The 25,840-nt window shown below is 48.9% G+C and overlaps 1 protein-coding gene across 2 annotated transcripts in view; it reads left to right on the top strand.

Moving 5' to 3' along the window:
* SLC6A17 (solute carrier family 6 member 17) overlaps positions 1 to 25,840 on the top strand; it is a 296,779-nt gene that overhangs the window by 60,379 nt on the left and 210,560 nt on the right. For both annotated transcript variants that reach the window (XM_063955024.1, XM_063955025.1), the window contains one exon: positions 8,327 to 8,710. In XM_063955024.1, coding sequence (XP_063811094.1) covers positions 8,428 to 8,710 — 283 coding nt within the window. In that variant the 5' untranslated portion in view covers positions 8,327 to 8,427. The remainder of the gene's footprint in view (positions 1 to 8,326; positions 8,711 to 25,840) is intronic.

The raw sequence follows: 25,840 nt of genomic DNA, 5'->3' as shown, positions 1-25,840 counted from the left end.
TCAAAGTCCTTGGATGTCGTAAGGGCTCTGAAAATTTATGTGAAGAGAACTTCTCGTCACAGAAAGTCGGAGTTTGTCCTGTATGATCCCAAGAAGATTGGGTGTCCTGCTTCTAAGCAGACGATATCTCCCTGGATTAGGTTCACTATCCAGCATGCTTATTCTACGGCAGGCTTGCCGTGTCCAAAATCTGTCAAGGCCCACTCTACTCGTAAGGTGGGTTCTTCCTGGGCGGCTGCCCGGGGTGTCTCGGCATTACAACTTTGCCGAGCTGCAACTTGGTCTGGGTCGAACCTGTTTGCAAGGTTCTACAAGTTCGATACTTTGGCCTCTGAGGATTTGAAGTTCGGTCAATCAGTTCTGCAGAAGCCTCAGCGCTCTCCCTCCCGTTCTGGGAGCTTTGGTACATCCCCATGGTACTAATGTGGACCCCAGCATCCTCTAGGACGTAAGAGAAAATAGGATTTTGGTTTCCTACCGGTAAATCCTTTTCTTGTAGTCCGTAGAGGATGCTGGGCGCCCACCCAGCGCTTCGTTTTTTGGTTCAGTACAACTTCGTTTTAGTTGAGTACTGCAGTGTTACTTGGTAAGTAATGTTTCAGCTGTTGCTGAGTAGTTCAAACTAGTTGTCTTGACGTGCCTTGTATGTGTGAGCTGGTATGAATCTCACCACTATCTGTGTTAAGTATTTCTCTCGAAGTATGTTGTCTCCTCGTGCACAGTTTCTAGACTGAATTTGGTAGGAGGGGCATAGAGGGAGGAGCCAGCCCACACTCTCAAACTCTTAAGGTGCCAATGGCTCCTGGTGGACCCATCTATACCCCATGGTACTAATGTGGACCCCAGCATCCTCTATGGACTATGAGAAAAGGATTTACCAGTAGGTAACCAACATCCTATTTCTCTTACGTCCCAGAGGATGCTGGGGACTCCGTAAGGACCATGGGGTATAGACGGGCTCCGCAGGAGACATGGGCACCTATAAAGAACTTTTAGTATGGGTGTGCACTGGCTCCTCCCTCTATGCCCCTCCTCCAGACCTCAGTTAGATCTTGTGCCCAGAGTAGATAGTGTGCATTACAGGGAGCTCTCCTGAGTTTTCTGTGTAAAAGAATTTTGTTAGGTTTTTTATTTTCAGGGAGCACTGCTGGCAACAGACTCCCTGCATCGTGGGACTGAGGAGAGAGAAGCAGACCTACTTAAATGATAGGATCTGCTTCTTAAGGCCCGTACACACTGGTCGATATATCGGCCGTTCTCTTGAACGGCCGATATATCGCGGGTCCGTCGGCCGGTGTGTACGGCCGATACGTCTGTGAACTCCGTCGTTCATAGACGTATCGCGTCGGCCGCGCAGCACAGCCTACGGCCAATATATCTACTGATATATTGGCGCGTCGCTGTGTGTGACCGCCCGTACACATGCTGCGGCGGCTGCCGGTGATTGACAGCTGAACTGGGCGGGCGTGTGTACACGCCCGCCCAGTTCATGACGTCAGTCCCCGACGGATCGGGCAGTGTGTATGCTGAACACACTGCTCGATCCGTCCATAGATATATCTGCAGATCAATTGATCTGCAGATATATCTATTAGTGTGTACCCACCTTCAGGCTACTGGACACCATTAGCTCCAGAGGGAGTCGGAACACAGGTCTCACCCTGGGGTTCGTCCTGGAGCCGCGCCGCCGTCCTCCTCGCAGAGCCGGAAGATAGAAGCCGGGTGAGTATGAGAAGAAAAGAAGACTTCAAGGCGGCAGAAGACTTCAGATCTTCATGAGGTAAGCGCGCAGCGATAACGCTGCCCGCCATTGCTCCCACACAACACACACAGGCACAGATGGGTGCAGGGCGCAGGGGGGGCGCCCTGGGCAGCAATAAACCTCGTTTTTGGCACAAATATATATATTAGGCTGCGGAGGCAGCAAATAGATGATCCCCCGCCATTTTTATGAAATTGAAGCGGGACCGAAGCCCACCACTGGAGGGGTCGGAGCTTGATCCCTCAGCACTAACCAGCGACATTTTCTCCACAGAAGCTGCAGAGAACGCTGGCTCCCCGGACTCTCCCCTGCTGAATGCATCAGAGGGCTGAAAACAAAGAGGAGGGGGGCACATTTCAAGCGCAGTGAGTGGGAATAGCATTGGCATTATATATATAAAAGCGCTATCTGGGTTTTCCAGTGTCAGTTTGGCGCTGGGTGTGTGCTGGCATATTCTCTCTCTGTCTCTCCAAAGGGCCTGGTTGAGGAATTGTTCCCGTATAGTTATATCCCTGTGTGCGTGGGGGGTCGGTACGTGCGTGTCGGCATGTCTGAAGCGGAAGGCTTATCAAAGGAGGAGGTGGAGGAGATGAGTGGTGTGTCCCCGTCGGTAGTGCCGACTCAGGAATGGATGGATATGTGGCATATGTTAAATGCAAGTGTAGCATCATTGCATAAGAGGCTAGACAAAGCAGAATCCAGGGAGACATCAGGGGGTCACTCCACGGATTAGACCGACTCACAGGGCCCGTCAGGGTCTCAAAAGCGTCCCTTGTCACAAATGGTGGACACAGATACCGACACGGACTCTGATTCCAGTGTCGACTATGATGATGCTAGATTGCACCCTAGGGTGGCAAAAACTATTCAGTATATGATTATTGCAATAAAAGATGTTTTGCATATCACAGACGACCCCTCTGTTCCCGACACGAGGGTGCGCATGTATAAGGAAAAGAAACCTGTGGTAAACTTTCCTCCATCTCATGAACTTAATGAGTTATTTGAAAAAGCTTGGGAATCTCCAGATAAGTGACTGCAGATTCCCAAAAGGGTTCTTATGGCGTACCCTTTCCCTACACAGGACAGGGCACGATGGGAATCCTCTCCCATAGTGGACAAGGCTCTAACACGCCTGTCCAAGAAGGTGGCGCTGCCGTCTCCAGATACAGCGGCCCTCAAGGACCCTGCTGACCGCAGGCAGGAGACTACATTAAAGTCTATTTATACACATACTGGTACTTTACTTAGACCGTCAGTTGCGTCGGCATGGGTATGTAGTGCAGTTGCAGCTTGGACAGATACCCTGTCAGCTGACCTTGATACCCTAGATAGGGATACTATTTTGCTAACTTTAGCACATATTAAAGACGCAGTCTTATATATGAGAGACGCTCAAAGAGACATTGGATTGTTGGGTTCCAGAGCCAATGCCATGGCTATTTCAGCAAGACGATCCTTATAGACCCGCCAATGGACGGGTGACGCGGATTCAAAAAAGCATATGGAGGTTTTACCCTATAAGGGTGATGTGTTGTTTGGGGATGGGCTCGCGGACCTGGTTTCCACAGCTACCGCAGGTAAATCTACCTTTTTACCTTTTGTTCCCCAACAGCAAAAGAAAACTCCACAGTATCAGATGCAGTCCTTTCGGTCGCAAAGGCCCAGAAGAGGTCGGAGCTCCTCCTTCCTTGCCAGAGGTAAGGGTAGAGGGAAAAGAACACCTGCCGTGGCGGGTTCCCAGGAACAGAAGTCCTCCCCGACTTCTACAAAATCCACTGCATGACGCTGGGGCTCCCCTGCGGGAGTCCGCACCGGTGGGGGCACGCCTTCGACTCTTCAGCCAGGTCTGGGTTCGGTCAGACGTAGATCCTTGGGCGATGGAGATGGAGATAGTTCCCAAGGCTACAAGCTGGAATTCGAAGAGGTGCCCCCACGCCGATTTTTCAAGTCGGCCTTACCAGCTTCTACCCCAGAGCGGGAAGTAGTGTTAGCTGCAATTCAAACGCTGTGTCAACAGCAAGTGATTATCGGGGTTCACCTGAGCCAACAGGGAAAAGGGTACTATTCGACCCTCTTTGTGGTCCCGAAGCCGGATGGTTCGGTCAGGCCCATTTTAAATCTAAAATCCCTAAATCTGTCCTTGAAACGTTTCAAATTCAAGATGGAATCACTCCGAGCTGTAAAAGCCAGCCTGGAAGGGGGGGGATTTTATGGTGTCACTGGACATAAAGGATGCTTACCTTCATGTCCCCATATATCCCGCTCATCAGGAGTACCTGATATTCGCGGTACAGGATTGTCATTTCCAGTTTCAGACGTTGCCGTTTGGGCTTTCCACGGCCCCGAGGATTTTCACCAAGATAATGGCGGAAATGATGGTGATCCTGCGCAAGCAAGGAGTCACAATTATCCCATACTTGGACGATCTCCTGATAAAGGCGAGATCAAAAGATCAGTTACTGAAGAACGTGTCACTCTCTCTCCAGCAACACGGTTGGATTCTCAATTTGCCAAAGCCACAGTTGGTTCCAACAACTCGACTATCGTTCCTAGGCATGATACTAGACACGGAACGAAAGAAGGTTTTTCTCCCATTGGAAAAAGCCCAGGACCTCTCCAGAACATGGTCAGAGACCTGCTAAAGCCAAAAAGAGTGTCAGTACATCAATGCACTCGGGTTCTGGGGAAAATGGTGGCAGCCTACGAGGCCATTCCCTTCGGCAGGTTCCATGCGAGGACGTTTCAATGGGACCTTCTGGACAAGTGGTCCTGGTCCCATCTACAAATACATCAGAAAATAACACTATCCCCAGGGCCAGGGTGTCTCTCCTATGGTGGCTGCAAAGTGCTCACCTTATAGAGGGTCGCAGGTTCGGCATTCAGGACTGGGTTCTGGTAACCACGGATGCGAGCCTCCGAGGATGGGGAGCAGTCACCCAAGGAAGAAACTTTCAAGGACTATGGTCAAGCCAGGAGTCCTGTCTGCACATCAACGTGCTGGAATTAAGGGCCATATACAACAGCCTTCGACAAGCGGAGGGTCTTCTTCGCAACCTACCGTTTCTGATTCAATCAGACAATGTCACAGCCGTGGCTCATGTGAACCGCCAAGGCGGGACAAGGAGCAGAGTCGCAATGGCGATAGCCACCAGGATTCTTCGCTGGGCGGAAAATCACGTAAGCGTTCTGTCGGCTGTCTTCATTCCGGGAGTGGACAACTGGGAAGCAGACTTCCTCAGCAGACACGATCTCCATCCAGGAGAGTTGGGACTTCATCAAGAAGTCTTTGCAGAGATAACGGGTCTCTGGGGAGTTCCTCAAATAGACATGATGGCGTCACGCCTCAACAAGAAGCTACGGAGGTACTGTGCCAGGTCCCGGGACCCTCAGGCAATAGCAGTAGACGCTCTGGTAACGCCATGGGTGTTCCAGTCGGTCTATATGTTTCATTCTCTGCTTCTCATCACAAAGGTGTTGAGGATCATAAGACGGAAAAGAGTACAGACAATACTCATTGTTCCAGACTGGCCTCGAAGGGCCTGGTACTCAGATCTTCAGGAGATGCTCGAAGAAGATCCTTGGCCTCTTCCGCTAAGGGAGGACCTGTTACAGCAAGGACCCTGCACGTTCCAAGACTTACTGTGGTTACGTTTGACGGTATAGCGGTTGAACGCCGGATCCTAGCTGAGAAGGGTATTCCGGAGGAGGTCATACCTACTCTAATAAAGGCTAGGAAGGAGGTGACGGCGAAACATTATCACCGTATCTGGAGGAAGTATGTATCTTGGTGTGAAGCCAAGAATGCTCCTACGGAAGATTTCCACCTGGGCCGTTTTCTCCACTTTCTACAGACAGGAGTGGATATGGGCCTGAAGTTAGGCTCTGTTAAGGTACAGATTTCGGCCTTATCGATATTCTTTCAGAAGGAATTGGCTTCTCTTCCAGAAGTCCAGACTTTTGTGAAGAGAGTGCTACACATCCAGCCTCCTTTTGTGGCCCCAGTGACGCCATGGGACCTGAACTTGGTGTTACAGTTCCTTAAGTCACACTGGTTTGAACCCCTTAAAACGGTTGAGTTGAAATTTCTCACCTGGAAGGTGGTCATGTTATTGGCCTTAGCTTCGGCAAGGCGGGTGTCTGAATTGGCGGCATTGTCTCACAAGAGCCCCTACTTGATATTTCATGTGGATAGGGCAGAATTGAGGACTCGTCCTCAATTTTTACCTAAGGTGGTGTCTTCATTTCATATGAAACAACCTATCGTGGTGCCTGTGGCTACGAGTGACTTGGAGGATTCCATGTCCCTGGATGTAGTCAGGGCCTTAAAGATTTATGTAGCCAGGACGGCTAGAATTAGAAAAACAGAGGCTCTGTTTGTCCTGTATGCGGCCAACAAGATTGGCGCGCCTGCTTCAAAGCAGACTATTGCTCGCTGGATCTGTAACACGATTCAGCAGGCTTATGTTACGGCTGGATTGCCGTTACCACATTCAGTAAAGGCCGATTCCACTAGGAACGTGGGCTCTTCTTGGGCGGTTGCCCGAGGCGTCTCGGCATTACAACTTTGCCGATCGGCGACTTGGTCGGGTTCAAACACTTTTGCTAAATTCTACAAGTTTGATACCCTGGCTGATGAGGACCTAGCATTTGCTCAGTCGGTGCTACAGAGTCATCCGCACTCTCCCGCCCGATTGGGAGCTTTGGTATAAACACGGAGTCCCCAGCATCCTCTAGGACGTAAGAGAAAATAAGATTTTAAACTACCGGTAAATCTTTTTCTCCTAGTCCGTAGAGGAGGCTGGGCGCCCGTCCCAGTGCGGAAAATCTGCAAGACTTGTATATAGTTATTGCTTACATAAGGGTTATGTTATGTTACAGTTGGAATCGGTCTTGGACCGATGCTGTTGTTTGTTCATACTGTTAACTGGTTTGGGGTATTCCAGGTTATATGGTATGATTGGTGTGGGCTGGTATGAATCTTGCCCTTAGATTAACAAAATCCTTTCCTCGTGTTGTCCATCTCCTCTGGGCACAGTTCTCTAACTGAGGTCTGGAGGAGGGGCATAGAGGGAGGAGCCAGTGCACACCCATACTAAAAGTTCTTTATAGGTGCCCATGTCTCCTGCGGAGCCCGTCTATACCCCATGGTCCTTACGGAGTCCCCAGCATCCTCTACGGACTAGGAGAAAAAGATTTACTGGTAGGTTTAAAATCTTATTTTTTACCCACTGCTTTGCAACACAGTTTATCCAGAGGCAAATTTGCACTTTTTGGACTAATTCTGAGATTCAATGCTAATGTTCACGCAAATTTGTGATTTTTTTTGTGCATGTGTCCCATTGTGTTTGCGTGCAGGACACATTTAGCTACACTGACTCTGGAATGTATTAGGTGTTCCTGGGAAGTGAATGGGGGGTGACTAAACAGACACACAAATATATTCCATCTAGTATCGTGGGCATGACGCAAATGTGATTGCAGACTAAAGCTGGGTACACACTACAGTGATGTTGGCACAGTATGCCATTTTGTAACAACATATTATCTACATCGCTCAGTGTGTACAGGGGAGTGCGCCCTCCTGCGGACGCTGGACGCTTGGTTCTATGTGCTGCACATAAAACCAAGCATTGTCTCTAGCATCCTGTATTATGCTAATGAAGGACGGAACATGTTTGTTCTGACCTTCATTAGCATCGCCCTAGTGTGTACACACGATCTAGGGCTGATGGGGATTCGGTCCCACGTCAGAATGAATCCCTGTTGCTCTAGTGTGTACCCACTTTAAGAGGCCATGCTCTGACAGAGATTCATCCCCTAATATGAGTCTGATGCAAGTCCCAGTGTTGCTTCTGATGGTTGTGACTGCAGCCACACAAAGTGGGTGTTCCAGACCTTGTGCTTTCTGATGCACACTTGTACACCAAGGGAAGGGCTTATACTAGCATGCAACTACAGCACAAACGCTAAAGCTGTCACAGCAGCATGTGACACAGAATCAGCCCCCTTATGTGGATATGCTTCTAACTCTAAGGAGTAAATTTACTAAAGCTTCTAAAAGTGAAAGGTGATCAGATTCTCTATCATTTCCTAGGATACAAAAAATAAATGATAGAGAGAATCTGATTGGTTGCTTTGGGCAGCATCACCTCTTTTCACTTTTAGGAGCTTTAGTAAATTTACCACTAAATGAGACCGTCGGCTGGATGTAATGGAGTCAGAGATTCGAGATGCTGACCGACCTCGGATGTTTTTTTAAAGAGGCAATCATTTATAAGACAAAACCACGCCCTGTAAGTGATCGGCCGGCATCCTGCACCTCTTGCAATCTGGTATTCAGTTACATCCCGCCGCTTCTGTGTGTTGTACATTGAACTCTTCTCCGCTAGGTGCACATGGTACAATCCACGTGATATACAATAATGTCTGCCCCATCTGTATTTACATAAGGTTCCATTTTATTGTAGCACACACACACCCTGTTTCTTTTAACCTAATTGGCATAAAATGTGATACAGTAGATCAGCTGACTGACAATAAACACAAGTATCTCTTTTTCAGATCTCTTTTGCATGGAAGCCAGCATTAAATAGCTTCTTTGTGCTGGATTTGAGCTCTGCTCCAGCCTCTCCTTCAGTGTCCAGCAACCATCTCTTCTCCAAATGCCTAAACAGAGTAAAGTGACTCAGCGAGAGCATATTAACCAACATGTCACAGAATCAGTCGCTGACCTGTTGGCCCATGAAGAGCCAGTAGATCATAAAGCAAGTGCCCTAAATGTAGCAGGAGATGAGTTTAAAGGAAAGCAGCTGGAAGACAACATAGAGGTAGAGGACAGACCAGCATGGAACAGCAAGCTACAGTACATACTAGCACAAATCGGATATTCTGTGGGTCTGGGCAATGTTTGGCGATTTCCATATCTGTGTCAGAAAAATGGTGGAGGTAAGAAGCAAAATCATTTATTGTCCGTGTTATCTAAAGTTAGTTGACAAGGATACAAGTTTCAGGGGGTAGATATGAAAGCATGGAGACAGATAAAGTAGAAATATACAAGTACTAACCAATCAGCTTCTATCTTTACAGGCTGTGTTTGAAAAATGACAGGAGCTGATTGGTTAGTGTTTTATTTCTGTCCACTTTATCTCTCCATATTTTGATAAATTAGCCTCCCCCCCTCCCAATCCCCAAATTGTCTAATTTGTAGGGTTGCCACCTAAAGGGGATTATTCTGGATAGTTCGGTAATCTTATGTCCAGAGGCGAGTAATCTTTGGACGTCTAATGTCTGTGAATGTAAACTTGGCCCCTGAGGTACGGTGCATGTAAGTTTATGTTCTGTAAGCCATCTACAGGAACAGTGATATGAGTCGCCCGGTAATGACATCACTCTTTGGGCACGTGACCAATAGTATGCGGTCTCGTTAGTTGGTACAAATGACTGTTGGGGCTGACGGAGAAGTACGCTTGCTGCATGTGGGTGGATAGTTCCATTTTATGATTTTTTTGTGACACGGCTGACAGGTAATCAGTGTATGCCAATCTTATGCTATGTGATTTATTTGCCTAGTTATTATATTTCATAGACTGCATTGTTGTGTGCTGTAAAATCTGATTACTGCTCCTCATCTCAATCACAATTCACTGGTGCTACTAATGCAGGTTAGCAATTCATGTAGGGTGGGAGTTCCATTGAAAAGACTTTCTCCCAAGCCTGAATTTAGGGGGTAATTCTGACCTGATCGCTAGGCTGCGTTTTCGTACAGCGGGTTATCAGGTCTAAACTGTGCATGCGTATGCACCGAAATGCGCAGGCGCGTCACACAGGTACAAAGCGGATCGCTGCTCAGCGATTGGTTTGTGCGACGGATCCGAACACATGGGTGATCACAAGGAGATTGACAGGAAGAAGGCGTTTGTGGGTGTCAACTGACCGTTTTCTGGGAGTGTCTGGAAAAACGCAGGCGTGTCCAAGCGTTTGCAGGGCGGGTGTCTGATGTTAATTCCGGTCCCGGACAGGCTGATGTGATCGCAGCGGCTGAGTAAGAGACTGCACAACATCTGTTTGTACAGCTCTGCTACACATGCGTTTGCACACTTGCACAGCTAAAATACACTCCCTCTGTAGGCGGCGACTATCTGATTGCAGCAGTGCAAAAATTGCCTGCTAGCGATCAGGTCTGAATTAGACCCTTAGTCAATTAATCGATTTGGAGTCCTCCATCATTCAATAAAACACTGGGAAACAGCGTTTGCGGTGAGGTCACTGGTTGGGGAGGCACTGGCAGCTAACAAGCCCCCCCCCTTGAAAAAAAAAAAAAGTGTGGTCCCCCGACACATCAGTAAAACCAGCACTAGGCAGAACCAGCCAGGGGGAGTAATGCCATAGCAGGGGAGACACTCAGTGTGGGGTCCCCCTGCCATAACATTAATCATCCCCCCGAGCCAGTCAGCCCAGGGTTGGAATTCCTCGGAAAGTGGGAACCCCAAAAAATAAAAATGGGGTCCCCCCTCCCGAGCAATAACCAGCACTGGGCTGATAGCCCAGTGCTATGCCCCGCACCCCTGATGGCGGTGGGTGCGGGGTTCATTGTATGTTAATATTGTTCTTTACAGGTGGCCTACAGGTCCCAGCAAGCCTGCCCCAGCATGCTGGCACTTGGAGAACCACAAGTGCCAGCATGCCCAGACATAAAGGGCCCGCTGGCACCTGTAGTCCACCTGTAAAGAAAATATTAAAATAAAACACCACACGTCTTAAAAACAAGTTTTATTAAACTGGATCTTCACCTGGGGGCGGCGGCCTTTAAGCTCTATTGCGTGGCCGCCGCCTTCCCAGGGCTTCCTGCATCTTCACCTGGGGGGCGCCACATCCCCAGGGCTTCCAGCGTCTTCACCTGGTGGGCGGCGGCTGCTAAGCTCTTTTGCATAGCCGCCACCCATCCAGGACTTCCGGTGTCTTCTTTCTTCAGGAGCTCTTCACAGCTCCTCCTCCGCCGTCGGACTGACGCTCCTCTGCCTCGCGCTGACTTATATATACGCTGAGGCGCCATTTTTGAAACTGGTACCGCTCCGCTGCCAAACTCTGCAGGCCGCCAAAAAGGGTGTGTGGCTTCGTTGGAATGGGCGTGGCTTTGCATAAAGGGGCGTGGCATTGCAGGAAAAGACTTCCTTATACCCCAGTTTTGCAACCTGCACGCCCAGACGTTAGCCACCACTGGAAAGAAAAATAATCCTGATTCATGCCCCTTACATTATTTGTCATTTTTCCTCCTTATAGTAATGCCCAGTATACATTATGCCACATACTGCAATGGCCCTTAGACATTATTCCACGCACAATAATGCACATGACACAATATGCACACACCATAATGCCCCCGACACATTATGCCACACACCGTAATGCCTGTGACACATTATGCCACACACCGTAATGCCTGTGACACATTATGCCACACACCGTAATGCCTGTGACACATGACGACAGGAATCGCAAAGCCCGTTACACATTATGCTACACACTGCAATGCCCCTGATACATTATAGCACATACAATGTCTGTGACACATTATGCCACACACCGTAATGCCTGTGACACATTATGCCACACACCGTAATGCCTGTGACACATGACGACAGGAATCGCAATGCCCGTTATACATTATGCTACACACTGCAATGCCCCTGATAGATTATAGCACATACAATGCCTGTGACACATTATGACACACACTGCAATGACCCTGAGACATTATACAACATACCACAATGCCCGTGATATAGTATACAACACACAGTAATGCCCGACACATTAAGACACATACCGCAATGTCCGTGATATATTATGCCACACACTGCAATGACCCTGAGACATTATACCACATATCACAATGCCCGTGATATAGTATACCATACACCATAATACCTGTGACACATACCGCAATGGCCGTTATACATTATGCCACACTGCAATGCCCCTGAGACATTATACCACATACCACAATGCACGTGATATAGTATGCCACACACCGTAATGCCTGTGACACATTATGACACACACCGCAATGTCCGTGATACATTATGCCACACACCGTAATGCCCATTACACATTAAGTCCTACAGTAAGGCTTCTAATTACTTTTAAATTACCTGCTCGTTGCCAGGGGTTTCATGCTCTTGGTTCCATGCACGGTGCCAGGGGTTTTCATGCTCAGGGTGTCATGCTCGTTGCCAGGTGTTTCATGCACTGGGTGTCATGCTCGTTGCCAGGAGTTTCATGCACTGGGCGTCATGCTCGTTGCTAGGGTGTAGTGCTTGTTGCTAGAGCTGTGCTCCCAGTGCCACATATGTCCCCAGTGCCACATATTCCCCCACGGTGCCAGGTACTCACATGCCCCCAGTGCCAAATATAGCCCCCCCCCTCCCTCAATGCCACATATGCCCCCAGTGCCACATATTCCCCCACAGTGCCAGGTGCTCACGTGCCCCCAGTGCCAAATACAGCCCCCCCCCATGTGCCAGGTACACATGCAGTGCCATATATCCCCCTCAGTACCCCCCCCAGTGCCATATATGCCCCCTCAGTGCCATATATGCCCCCACACTTCCCCCCAGTGCCATATATACCCCCTCAGTGCCCCCCCCAGTGCCATATATGCCCCCTCAGTGCCCCCTGTGCCATACATGCCCCCTCAGTGCCATATATGCCCCCTCAGTGCCCCTGTGCCATACATGCCCCCTCAGTGCCATATATGCCCCCTCAGTGCCCCCTGTGCCATACATGCCCCCTCAGTGCCATATATGCCCCCTGTGCCATACATGCCCCCTCAGTGCCATATATGCCCTCAGTGCCATATATGCCCCCTGTGCCATACATGCCCCCTCAGCGCCATATATGCCCCTCAGTGTCCCCTGTGCCATACATGCCCCCTCAGTGCCATATATGCCCCCTGTGCCATACATGCCCCCTCAGTGCCATATATGCCCTCAGTGCCATATATGCCCCCTGTGCCATACATGCCCCCTCAGCGCCATACATGTCCCCCCCCTCGCTGCTGTGAAGGAGGGACAAGGAGGGCACAGCGCGCGCCTCTCTCATGTCCCTCCTGCATCTCCGTCTCTCTGTCTGGTCTAATAAAGGAAGTGCCGGTTCGTGAGCCAATCAGAGCTCACGAACGGCACTTCCATTATTAGACCAGACGGACGGAGACGCAGGATGGACACTGGAGAGGCGCGCGGCGCGCTGTGCCCTCCGTGTCCCGTTACAGCAGGGAGGGAGAGGAGACAGCAGATTGACATGCGGACGCTCGCATGTCAATCTGCTCTAAATCAGTGGCGGCGCCCCCGCAGCCCCTCGCCCCCAAGCCACCGCGAGGGCTGCGGGGTTAGTAGTTACGCCACTGCACACAGTGATTGACAGCGGATCCAGTGACGGATCCGCTGGCCAATCACTGTGGCCTCACTGACAGGGACGTGCTTTCATAGGTTGAAAGCACGTCCCTGTATGAAAGCGGCACCTCTAATGGTGCCGCTTTTCCATATATTTTCAATGGGCTTTTTCTGCCCATGGCTAGTCCCCGCCCGTGCCCGCCCCCCTGCCCCCATACCTTTCTCCAGTGACAACGGGAGGCACCACGATCGGTGCCTCCCAAACACATAAAGAGAGGAGCAATGATAAGAATAATATTAAGAGGATACATATGACACAGAATATGTGTCATATGCATCTTCTTTGTATTATCTTAATCAGTAATGACAGGGCAGGCACTGCCTCCCCTGCCTCTCCTGACTGCACGTCCCTGCTGTACATATGATAAAGTTTTCTACACTGCTTGAAGCAGAGAGTGATGAGTTATAAGCACCAGTAGTTTTGAGATTATTATAATTTTTATATTATTTGTATTTAATGTCAGAAATTACTGTAGGTGTAGTGGCCTTAGCCATGCCCCCTTTCTAGATATTTACTAACATATAGGTGATCCCCCTTCCATTACATTTTATGTGGGCTATGTGGGATAAAAAAATATCCTTACAGGGAATGATCATCCTAACTTCACGTTTTCTGAAATTTAGCAGTACTTTTAAAAATATTTTAAAATAATGAAAGGAATTCATTTGTATTGTCCTGAATTCACAAGAAAGGTTACAGAATCACAGTGTGCACAGATTGTAGTTTGATACACTATGGAAACAGCTAACACTTCTACACTATTAAAAACAACCAATTCACATCTACAGTATTTGCTTTTAATGTGTAGCCACTAATTAACATCTGAAAAAATAGATAAAAAAATTAATGAATAGTTCCTTCTGAATCTGTTTCCACCATTGCTTCCTAAATTATTAACATAGCACAACTTATTTTTTTCATGTTTTCACAGACGACTAATACAATAGATTGTATTTATAAAAGTGCAGTGAATCAAAAGGAAAATATGTTAAAAATGTATCTTTAGTATGCATGTTTGTTATCATTCACATATATATGAATTCGTCCTGCTCGTATCAGGCCATTTCTCTCACAGAGTGCAACTAAACTTATCAGCGGGTGGTCTTCTGTTTGCCGGCGGCCGGGCTCCCGACGACCAGTATACCGACGCCGGGAGCCCGACTGCCGGCATACCGGCATCTTTTCTCCCTCTTGGGGGTCCACGAGGGAGAATTGCCCGCAAGGGGCTCATTTGTGCTCGCCCAGCTGTCGGTATGCTGGCGGTCGGGATTCCAGCGCCGGTATGCTGGTCGCCGGGAGCCCGACCGCCGGCAGCACCTACTACACCCCTTATCATCCACTCACTGGTCATCTCACGACTCGACTACTGCAATCTTCTCCTCACTGGCCTCGATTGCTCCCATCTTGCTCCCCTCCAATCTGTCCTGAACTCCACAGCTAGGCTTATCTTCCTCTCCTGCCGCACCACATCTGCCACTCCCCTTCGACAAAATCTACACTGTCTCCCATTCCCCTACAGAATCCTCTTCAAACTCCTCACACTCACATACAAGGCCATCTCTAATTCCACTGCTCCCTACATCTCCAACCTCCTCTCACTTCATACTCCCTCCCGCCCCCTACGGTCGACCAATGACCGTCACCTCTCCACCGCCCTGGTCACTGCTTCCCATGCTCGTGTTCAAAATTATGCCCGTGCTGTTGCTGCACCCCTTCAGTGGAACGCACTCCCCCGCTCCATTAGGCTCTCCCCGACCTTGCAAAGCTTCAAACGGCCACTAAAAACCCACCTATTCATCAAAGCATACCCTCCCGATGCATAACCTAGTCCTGAGGCTGCGCCTCCATTCCCCTGCCTGTGAACATCTCAGCTTTGCTTGCATACTGCCATCAGGCTACCTCCCGCTTGCTTGCTCCTTTTGTCATCTGTCTGTTGACCCATCCCACTGGATTGTTAGCTCTTCAGAGCAGGGCCCTCTTTCCTCTTGTTATCTAAGCCCTCGTCTGGACACATTTCACTCGCAGCTCTCCCCTACTCAACGACCATCTTTACCGCTTTTTCTCCTGCTGGTAAAGGCTCATCTCCATCTATGGCCACCAGCCCCTAGTAGTAGGATGAGCACTCCTTCACTACTTACATCTTAGCTGTATTATGTCTTGAGAATGTGTGGTGCTCTATGTTACCTGTACTCTATTTCTGTTATTTATTTACTGTAATGCTATGTTTTGTTTCCCTGTACTGTCCTTTGTACGGTGCTGCAAAACACTTGTGGCGCCTTATAAATAAAATTTAATACAGGTTGAGTATCCCTTATCCAAAATGCTTGGGACCAGAGGTATTTTGGATATCGGATTTTTCCGTATTTTGGAATAATTAGATACCATAAAGAGATATCATGGTGATGGGACCTAAGTCTAAGCACAGAATGCATTTATGTTACATATACACCTTGGCCCTCATTCCGAGTTGTTCGCTCGGTATTTTTCATCGCATCGCAGTGAAAATCCGCTTAGTACGCATGCGCAATGTTCGCACTGCGACTGCGCCAAGTAACTTTACTATGATGAAAGTATTTTTACTCACGGCTTTTTCTTCGCTCCGGCGATCGTAATGTGATTGACAGGAAATGGGTGTTACTGGGCGGAAACACGGCGTTTCAGGGGCGTGTGGCTGAAAACGCTACCGTTTTCGGAAAAAACGCAGGAGTGGCCGGGGAAACGGTGGGAGTGCCTGGGCGAACGCTGGGTGTGTTTGTGACGTCAACCAGGAACGACAAGCACTGAAATGATCGCACAGGCAGAGTAAGTCTGGAGCTACTCTGAAACTGCTAAGTAGTTAGTAATCGCAATATTGCGAATACATCGTTCGCAATTTTAAGAAGCTAAGATTCACTCCCAGTAGGCGGCGGCTTAGCGTGTGTAACTCTGCTAAAATCGCCTTGCGACCGATCAACTCGGAATGAGGGCCCTTATACACACAGCCTGAAGGTAATTTTAGCCAATATTTTTTATAACTTTGTGCATTAAACAAAGTGTGTGTACATTCACACAATTCATTTATGTTTCATATACACCTTATACACACAGCCTGAAGGTCATTTAATACAATATTATTAATAACTTTGTGTATTAAACAAAGTTTGTGTACATTGAGCCATCAAAAAACAAAGGTTTTACTATCTCACTCTAACTCAAAAAAGTCAGTATTTCGGAATATTCCGTATTTCGGAATATTTGGATATGGGATACTCAACCTATAAATAATAATCATAATAAAAGCAGTTATTGCTAAATTCACAGCTAGGTGGAATAAGGTCATAAAAAGAAGGTATAATGTAGACACCAACAACTGCTCACGTCCAACTGCATTACAATGCGCATGCGGTGCCAGATATTTCAGGTTTTGTTACATATCAGAAATTTTACATTTCTGCAGCGGGGTACACTGGTATTCCACAGGGAATAACATCGGGGTGTAGAGTTGGATCTTGGCTAAAGCTATGACTGTTTCCAGGATGCATTGCACCGCCTCCTCTATAGCCCCGCCTTCAGGTGCTGGAGCTCAGTTTGTAAGTTGGTGCCTGCAGTACAGGCAGCTAACAGGTGGTGCTGCGTTAGGCAGCCCTAATAAGAGCGTTTTAAGAAGAAAGAAGACTTCAAGGGCCGCAGCACAGGCACTAGATGCTGTGTATGTCATGCTGACATTCTGTGCTGCGGCTCCATCACCTCTCCCAGCGGCGCCGCATACTCCCGCGCCCTGGTTGCCGGGTACTTGCAGCGGAGTCGCTCCAGTCACCAGGCACACATCACTGCTGCTGCTCTCCTGGATCGCGTGGCCGCACTTCAGGGAAGAGGTAAGAGGGTCCCCCAAGTGGGACCCGCCGAAATCGTGATCCGGTCGCGGTCCCAGGAGACGGACCGCGCTGCTGGCGTGGAGACTGTGGCTGTGCAGGGACCCAACTATATCCACCAGGGCAAGGGAACACAGGTCGGATTTACTAAAATCCGTTAATTATAGGCTCCATAGTACCCGGTGGTGAAGTCTCTCTCTCTCTCCCTCACTCCCTGTCAGCATTTGGGCGCCACTTCACAGAGCTGCGCTGATCCTGGGACTGGTGGGCACTGTCTCCTCTGTAAAGCCGCCTGTCCCATTAGCGCTGTGCATTTACAGGACACTTAAGTATTCTACATGTCGTTTAGACAGCGTTAGTTAAGAACAAGTGTTCTACTATATGAATATTTAGTACAAGTATTCTGTGATATACATCCAGTGTTTACTGTGCATTGTTATATCTGTATACATACATTTCTGTATGTAGTATTATTAGTCCAGTGTAGTTATATTTTTTATATGTAGTAGTTTCTGCATTGTACCTGTGACAGTGTGCCTATAGCTGCTGTGTGGATTCTATTCTGTGTATCACACATATTGCTATCACTATATTCTGTGCCTCGGGGGTCTAAGTCAGGGTCTCATATACCATATAGTGTTCCACAGGATATACTGTTTTGTATTTACACTGTTTTGTATTTTACACTGTGTTTCAGTCGCCTCATACCACTTAAATCCTCTGTTTGTGCTCTGCAATTGCGGTCACATATTTTAGGTTTTTTTTATCAGGTATTGTGTTTGTCTGGCTATATTGTACTGATACGCCCTAAGGCTACATTCCCAATAATGTCTGCTACACAGGGCGGGAAATCCACAGACACTCCTGCGTCATGCAGTGCTGGTGCCACGGATTTACCTGAGGAATTTTTTTCTGCTGAGGGTTCAGGTACTGGGTGTTCTGCGCCCCCTAGTCAGCCCGCAGCACCTGTGGCAGATCCAACTTGGGCTGCATTTTCAAATATGCTGACTACGCTTGTAACAAGACTTATGCCTCCTGTGGGACCTCCTGTGCCATTACATCCACTAGTAGCCCTTTCACAGCTCCAATGCCGGATCCCACCCGGGAATTGGAAACTGGTCATTCCCGGGTGGGATCCTGCATTGGAGACTCTCCTACCTCTTTCTGATGGCTTCCAGACCCGGCGATATGCCGGGTTGGTTGCCTTAGCGGCGGGGATGGAGCCGGCAGTGCGGGCGGAGTTGGAGGCGGCGCTGGGAGATGGGCTCATCTCAGCGCCGCCTCTCTATCTTGTAAACGGGTCCCGGATCGGCTCGACCTGGGAATCCATTTACAGAGCCACTGACCCGGTATTCAACCCGGAAATAACACTGCTTATTACCCGGGTGGAATTACCAGGTCAGGCAACCTAGGAAATCCGATATGGCGCTTTCACACCGCACACTGACCCATGTTGACCCGGCAATATGCCGGGTCGATACCGGGTTATTTGTGCGATTTGAAAGGGGTAATATTGTCCCTGTAGTTAATCCACCATGGGCGGATACTCTGTCAACCCAGTTACAGCAATTAAATCAGTCCTTGGTTAATCAAAAATCTATCCTTCGCCCTACTGGGACCAAAGGGTCATCTAAACGGGCCATTTCTTCCTCACAAACCACTAATATTTCAGATGATTTTTCCGATTCGGATGGGGAATATACTGATCCATCAGATGCTGATACTGTTGCTTCTGATGAAGGTTCTACAACACAGGTTGATGTTCCTGACATAGTGGAGGCTATCAAGCTGATTCTTCAGATTGTTGATGAGATTGACCCTCCTGATACGTCTAAGAAACATCATAAGTTCAAATGTCAGAAGGTTACTAAATTAGTTTTACCACATTCTGACCATTTAATTGACATACGTCAGGAATCCCGGTCTTTTCCAGGAAATAAATTTTCCCTGCCTAAAAAGATGCTAGCTCGTTATCCTATCTCAGCGGAGTTGAGTAACAAGTGGGGAACCCCGCCACCAATGGACTCACATGTAGCCCGTCTTGTGGTGTCATCTACTCTGCCTGTCACCACCATCACCTCTTTGAAGGAACCAACGGATGAGCGTGCGGAGGGTTGCTTGAAGTCTATTTACACTCTTACAGGTGCTGTACATACAGTAGACCCACTACGGCAGCCTCTTGGGCTGCAAAAGGCATTGAAGCATGGGTTCAAGCAATTGAGGAAGAGCTACCTGAATTTTTCTGACACTGCAGGACAATATCTGTCCTATATTACCACAGCCTCCCACTATATTCAGGAGGTGGCCTCTGATGCAGCCAATATGGCGGCCAAGGCATCTACTACGTCTATCCTGGCTCGCCGGATTCTGTGGTTACGATCCTGGTTGGTGGACCTGGACTCTAAGAAGACCTTGGAGGTACTCCCTTTTAAGGGAGATATACTATTTGGAGATGATCTGAATAAGATTGTGACCGACTTGGCGTCGGCCAAGACTGCATTTCTCCCAAGTACTAATCCTTCAGTTCTGAAGGCTAAGAGTACTACTTTTCATTCCTTTCGACCTCCAAATAAAGCAAAGGGTCAGGCGTACCCGAGACAGGCTCGCACTTCCAAGTCCTCTAAGCCCAAACCTAAACGTTCTTGGGCCACCAGTCAGCCTGCTTCCAAACCGGACAAGCCTGCCGCATGACGGGACGGGCCTCCCCCTGGGGGACTCCAGGATGGGTGGCCGACTTCTGCAGTTCGCCCAGGTATGGTTAAAGACCACCTTGGGTGCAGGAAGTGGTCTCTCACGGGTACGCGATCTCTTTCAAGAGACGTCCCCCTCGCCAGTTTTGCTCAAGCTTTATCCCTTCGGATCCGTTAAACGTACAAACACTACATTTGGTTGTCCAATCCCTCCTGGATACAGGAGTGATAGTGCCGGTGCCTCTGTCTCAGAGAGGCAAGGGATACTATTCAACGCTGTTTCTAGTTCCGAAGCTGAATGGATCCTCCCGGCCTATAATCAACCTCAAATCTTTGAACAAATTTGTGAGGGTGTCCAAATTCCGTATAGAAACTCTGCGCTCTATTGTACTGGCTTTGGAACCCAAGGACTATATGGTATCCCTGGATATACAGGATGCTTACCTACACATACCTATTGCCATGTTGCATCAGCAATATCTACGGTTTGCTATTGGCAACCTTCATTATCAGTTCCAAACCTTGCCTTTCGAACCGACCATGGCTACTCGGATCTTCACCAAGGTCATGGCGGTCATAACTGCCCTTCTCCGCCATCAGGGTATCTGGATCCTACCGCATCTGGACGACTTGTTGATCCTGGCGAACTCCCCAGAGGTTCTCCTCCGTCATCTGGAACTGACGGTCTAATTCCTACAAGCCCACGGGTGGCTCATCAACTGGAAGAGATCCTCACTGGTCCCTGCTCAGAGCATGGTGCACCTGGGGGCATTACTGGTCACACACAACTAACATTTGTTCTGGTCTCCAGAGAAGGTCCAGAATCTTCAGGACAGAATCAGATGCTTCCTCTCTCGCCAAAGAGTGTCGATACACTCTGCGATGCAGGTACTAGACCTCATGGTGTCGGCTTTTGGGATGGTAGAGTACGCCCAATTTCATTCCCGCCCTCTGCAGAGGTTAATCTTTCCAAGTGGGATGGCCTGCCTCACCGGATCTCAAATGATCTCCTTGACTCCAGAGGTTCGTCTGTCACTGAGTTGTTGGCTACAGGACAAACAATTGAGCAGGGGGTCGTCCCTTCTGGATCTCCAACTGGATCTCCAACTCCTAAGGACGGATGCCAGTCTGTGGGGTTGGAGCGCGGTGTTGGAGCAACACTCTCTCCAGGATCGGTGGACCAGGGAGGAATCTCTCCTCACGACAAACATTCTGGAATTGCGGGCAGTGTTCAATGCGTAGACACTGGCCCTGCCTTTCGTACAGAACAGGCCTGTTCAAGTACAATCGGACAACTCCACCATGGTGGCGTACAAAAATCATCAAAGCGGCACTTAAAGCCGCATGGCATGATGAAAGTGTAAAAAATTATTCGATGGGCGGAATGCCAACTGCTAGCAATATCGGCAGTGTTCATTCCGGGGGTCCTCAACTGGGAAGCGGACTTCCTCAGTCATCAGGACGTACACGCCGGGGAGTGGAGTCTTCGTCCGGAGGTCTTCCAACTCCTTGTGGACAAGTGGGGTCTACCAGATGTAGACCTGATGGCGTCTCAAAACAATCACAAGGTTTCGGTCTTCGGAGTAAGGACAAGGGATCCTCAAGCAGCGTTCGTGGATGCACTGCTAATTCCATGGAACTTTCGGCTGCCACACGTGTTCACTCCAGTGTCACTCCTGCCCAGGGTACTATGGAAGTTCAAGCAAGAAGGAGGAATACTGCTTCTAGTCGCTCCAGCGTGGCCCAGACGGCATTGGTTCTCAGATTTGAAGGGTCTCTCGATCGAGCATCCTCCTCTACTTTCTCAACGCCCAGACCTCCTCGTTCAGGGCCCTTGTGTTTAATAGGACCTGGCAAGACTGGCTTTGACAGCGTGGCTCTTGAAGCTTCACTCCTGAGGGCAAAAGGTTTTTCTGAGGTGGTTATTGAAACTATGTTGAAGGCCCACAAACCGGCTTCTGCACGGATTTATTATAGGGTCTGGAATTCTTACTTCACCTGGTGTGCTGATAAGAATTACGATGCATACAAGTTTAGTACTTCCAGACTTCTGGCTTTTTTGCAACAAGGCCTGGATTTAGGACTTCACCTGGCCTCCCTCAAGGTTCACATTTCTGCCTTGTCAGTGTGGTTTCAGCGAAAAATTGTATCTATTCCTGATGTTCGTACATTCACTCAGGGCGTACGGATTCAGCCTCCCTATGTCCCTCCTGTGGCTCCATGGGATCTGTCTGTTGTTCTTAATGCCTTTCAAGAGTCTCTGTTTGATCCTCTTGAGTCTGTGGACCTTAAATACCTTACACTTAAGGTCGTTTTTCTGTTGGCTATTGCCTCTGCTAGGAGGGTGTCAGACTTAGGCGCTTTGTCCTGTCGTCCACCCTTTCTGATTTTTCACCATGACCGGGCAGTTCTTAGAACTCGCCCTGGTTATCTACCTAAGGTGGTGACATCTTTCCACCTTAAATTGTGGTTCCGACCTTTATCTCTCCTGGTTTGAGTGGTCTTTGGATGAGCGGTCTTTGGATGTTGGGGGTCATTCCGAGTTGATCGCTAGTTGTATTTGTTTGCAGCGCAGCGATCAGGCTAAAAATTGGCAGTTCAGCGCATGCGTATGCGGTGCAATGTACGGGCACAACGAACGATGTAGTTTTGCACAGGGTCTAGCGATGCATTTCAGTTGCACTGCTTGCCGCAGAGTGATTGACATGAAGTGGGCGTTTCTGGGTGGCAACTGACCGTTTTCAGGGAGTGTGCGGAAAAACGCAGGCATGCTTGGAAAAACGCAGGCGTGGCTGGGCAAACCCTGGGCGGGTTTGTGACGTCAAATCCGGAACTGAATAGTCTGAAGTGATCGCAAGCGCTGAGTAGGTTCTGTGTACCTCGCAGCAAGAGATTTAACAATGGTAAGTCTTACCATAAATCTCCTTATTTATTTAGGATTTTTTTAGTAACTTTGTTATGTAATACAGCTACTATTGTAATTGTGATTTGGAGGGGCTAACCATGTTTTGTGTGATCCCTGTATTATAATCTAATACCATGCAGTCTGCAGCTGCTAGAGTCCCTGGATCTATTTAATGCATCAACTTTGTATGTATGTGGGCATTCTTAACAGCACTGTAGGCACTGGGCAAAGAAATGCACTGGGGCTCCTAACCACCCGTTCATGGGAACCTACAAAAAGCAAACAAAATCAAAACATGCCCCTCCTGTGGTCCTGTGTCGTCTCTCCACATGCTTACATGATTCCTGCGTAAATAGCTGTCAGCACCTTGATTTGTGGATTGCTCCAGCCATTTACAAATCAGCATGCTGAGAGCTACTGTCTAGCTTCAGGCTTGGAGGCAGGTAGAGAACGCTGCTTTGCCACTCTGTGTGTGTGACCACCACTCGCCTGTGCTTGAAGGGCCCTAAAATTGTGGGGCCCTTGGCAGCTGCGTTAAGTTGGCCCTGGGTGCTGTGTATCAACTTGTACAAGGTCTGGTTGTGATGCAATTACTCTTTATAATGTTGACGGTTTGTAATAAAATGTTTAGTCTATTGTCAGATTGGGTTTTTTTTGTTTGTTTTTTGACCAAACAAAAGCTTACACATCCATGTAAAGGTCCAGCTTCTCATCCTGAGCACAACATTACTTCTAAACAGAGAGTGTACATGAGACTCCACCTTGGAGGTCTGCATTGAGAAATTATACTTTCACACCACCTCATTCATTAATCATTAGCCTCTTTTATATTATAAATCAGTGGCGTAACTACTGCCCCCGCAGGGGGGCGAGGGGCTGCGGGGGCGCCGCCACTGCTTTAGCGCAGATTGACATGCTGACGAGCGTCCGCATGTCAATCTGCTCTCACTAACCCTCCGCTGCTGTAAGGAGGGACACGGAGGGCACAGCGCGCGCCTCTCCTGTGTCCCTCCTGGGTCTCCGGTGGGTCTAATAAAGGAAGTGCCGTTCGTGAGCTCTGATTGGCTCATGAACCGGCACTTCCTTTAACAGACTCGCCGGAGACCCAGGAGGGACACAGGAGAGGCGCGCGCTGTGCCCCCCGTGTTCCTCCATCACAAAACAGCGGGGGAGCCGGGGGGGAGGAGCACTGGAAGAGCATATGCGGCACAGGGGGAGGTGGCTTATGTGGCACTGAGGGGGCATATGTGGCACTGGGGGGGGTATATGTGTACCTGGCACATGGGGGGGGCTATATTTGGCACTAGGGCATGTGAGTACTTGGCACTGTGGGGGAATATCTGGCACTGGGGGCATATGTGGCACTGGGGGGGGGTATTGTGTACCTGGCACATGGGGGGGCTATATTTGGCACTGGGGGCATGTGAGTACTTTGCACTGTGGGGGAATATCGGGCACTGGGGGGGTATATGTGTACCTGGCACATGGGGGGGGGGTATATTTGGCACTGGGGGCATGTGAGTACCTGGCACTGTGGGGGAATATCTGGCACTTGGGGCATATGTGGCACTGGGAGCACAGCACTAGCAACAAGCACTACCCCCTAGCAACGAGCATGACACCCAGTGCATGAAACCCCTGGCAACGAGCATGACACCCTGAGCATGAAAACCCCTGGCATCGTGCATGGAACCAAGAGCATGAAACCCTTGGCAACGAGCAGGTAATTTAAAAGTAATTAGGAGCCTTACTGTAGGACTTAATGTGTAATGGGCATTACGGTGTAGCATAATGTATCACAGACATTGCGGTGTGTGTCATAATGTGTCACAGGCATTACGGTGTGTGGCATACTATATCACGGGCATTGTGGTATGTGGTATAATGTCTCAGGGGCATTGCAGTGTGGCATAGGGTATAACGGGCATTGCGGTGTGTGGCATAGGATATAATGGGCATTGCGGTATGTGTCACAGGCATTACGGTGTATGGTATACTATATCACGGGCATTGTGATATGTGGTATAATGTCTCAGGGTCATTGCAGTGTGTGGCATAATGTATCACGGACATTGCAGTGTGTGTCATAATGTGTCAGGCATTACGGTGTGTTGTATACTATATCACGGGCATTGTGGTATGTGGTATAATGTCTCAGGGTCATTGCGGTGTGTGTCATAATGTGTCACAGACATTGTATGTGCTATAATGTATCAGGGGCATTGCAGTGTGTAGCATAATGTATAACGGGCATTGCGATTCCTGTCATAATGTGTCACAGGCATTACGGTGTGTGCATATTGTGTCATGTGCATTATTGGGTGCGGCATAATGTCTAAGGGCCATTGCAGTATGTGGCATAATGTATACTGGGCATTACTATAAGGAGGAAAAATGACAAATATTGTAAGGGGCATGAATCAGGATTATTTTTCTTTCCTGTGGTGGCTAACGTCTGGGCGTGCAGGTTGCAAAACTGGGGTATAAGGTAGTCCTTTTCCTGCAATGACACGCCCCTTTATACAAAGCCACGCCCATTTAAACGAAGCCACACCCCCTTCTCTCTAACGTCCTAGTGGATGCTGGGGACTCCGTAAGGACCATGGGGAATAGACGGGCTCCGCAGGAGACAGGGTACTTCAAGAAAGAATTAGGAATACTGGTGTGCACTGGCTCCTCCCTCTATGTCCCTCCTCAAGACCTCAGTTTGAATCTGTGCCCGGACGAGCTGGGTGCACCTTAGTGAGCTCTCCTGAGCTTGCTAAATAGAAAGTATTTTGTTAGGATTTTTTTATTTTCAGAGAGATCTGCTGGCAACAGACTCTCTGCTACATGGGACTGAGGGGAGAGAAGCAGCCCTACTCACTGTGGATAGGTCTTGCTTCTTAGGCTACTGGACACCATTAGCTCCAGAGGGATCGTACACAGGAACGCACCCTTGGTCGTCCGATCCCAGAGCCGCGCCGCCGTCCCCCTCGCAGAGCCAGAAGCCAGAATCCGGCGTGAGAAGCAAGAAGACTTCAAAAGCGGCGGCAGAAGACTCCAGTCTTCATATGAGGTAGCGCACAGCACTGCAGCTGTGCGCCATTGCTCCCACATTAAACCCACACACTCCGGTCACTGTAGGGTGCAGGGCGCAGGGGGGGGGGGGGGCGCCCTGGGCAGCAATTAGAGACCT

Source organism: Pseudophryne corroboree, chromosome 2, assembly GCF_028390025.1.
Source record: "Pseudophryne corroboree isolate aPseCor3 chromosome 2, aPseCor3.hap2, whole genome shotgun sequence".
NCBI lineage: Eukaryota > Metazoa > Chordata > Amphibia > Anura > Myobatrachidae > Pseudophryne > Pseudophryne corroboree.
This window is presented reverse-complemented; position numbering and strand designations above follow the sequence as displayed.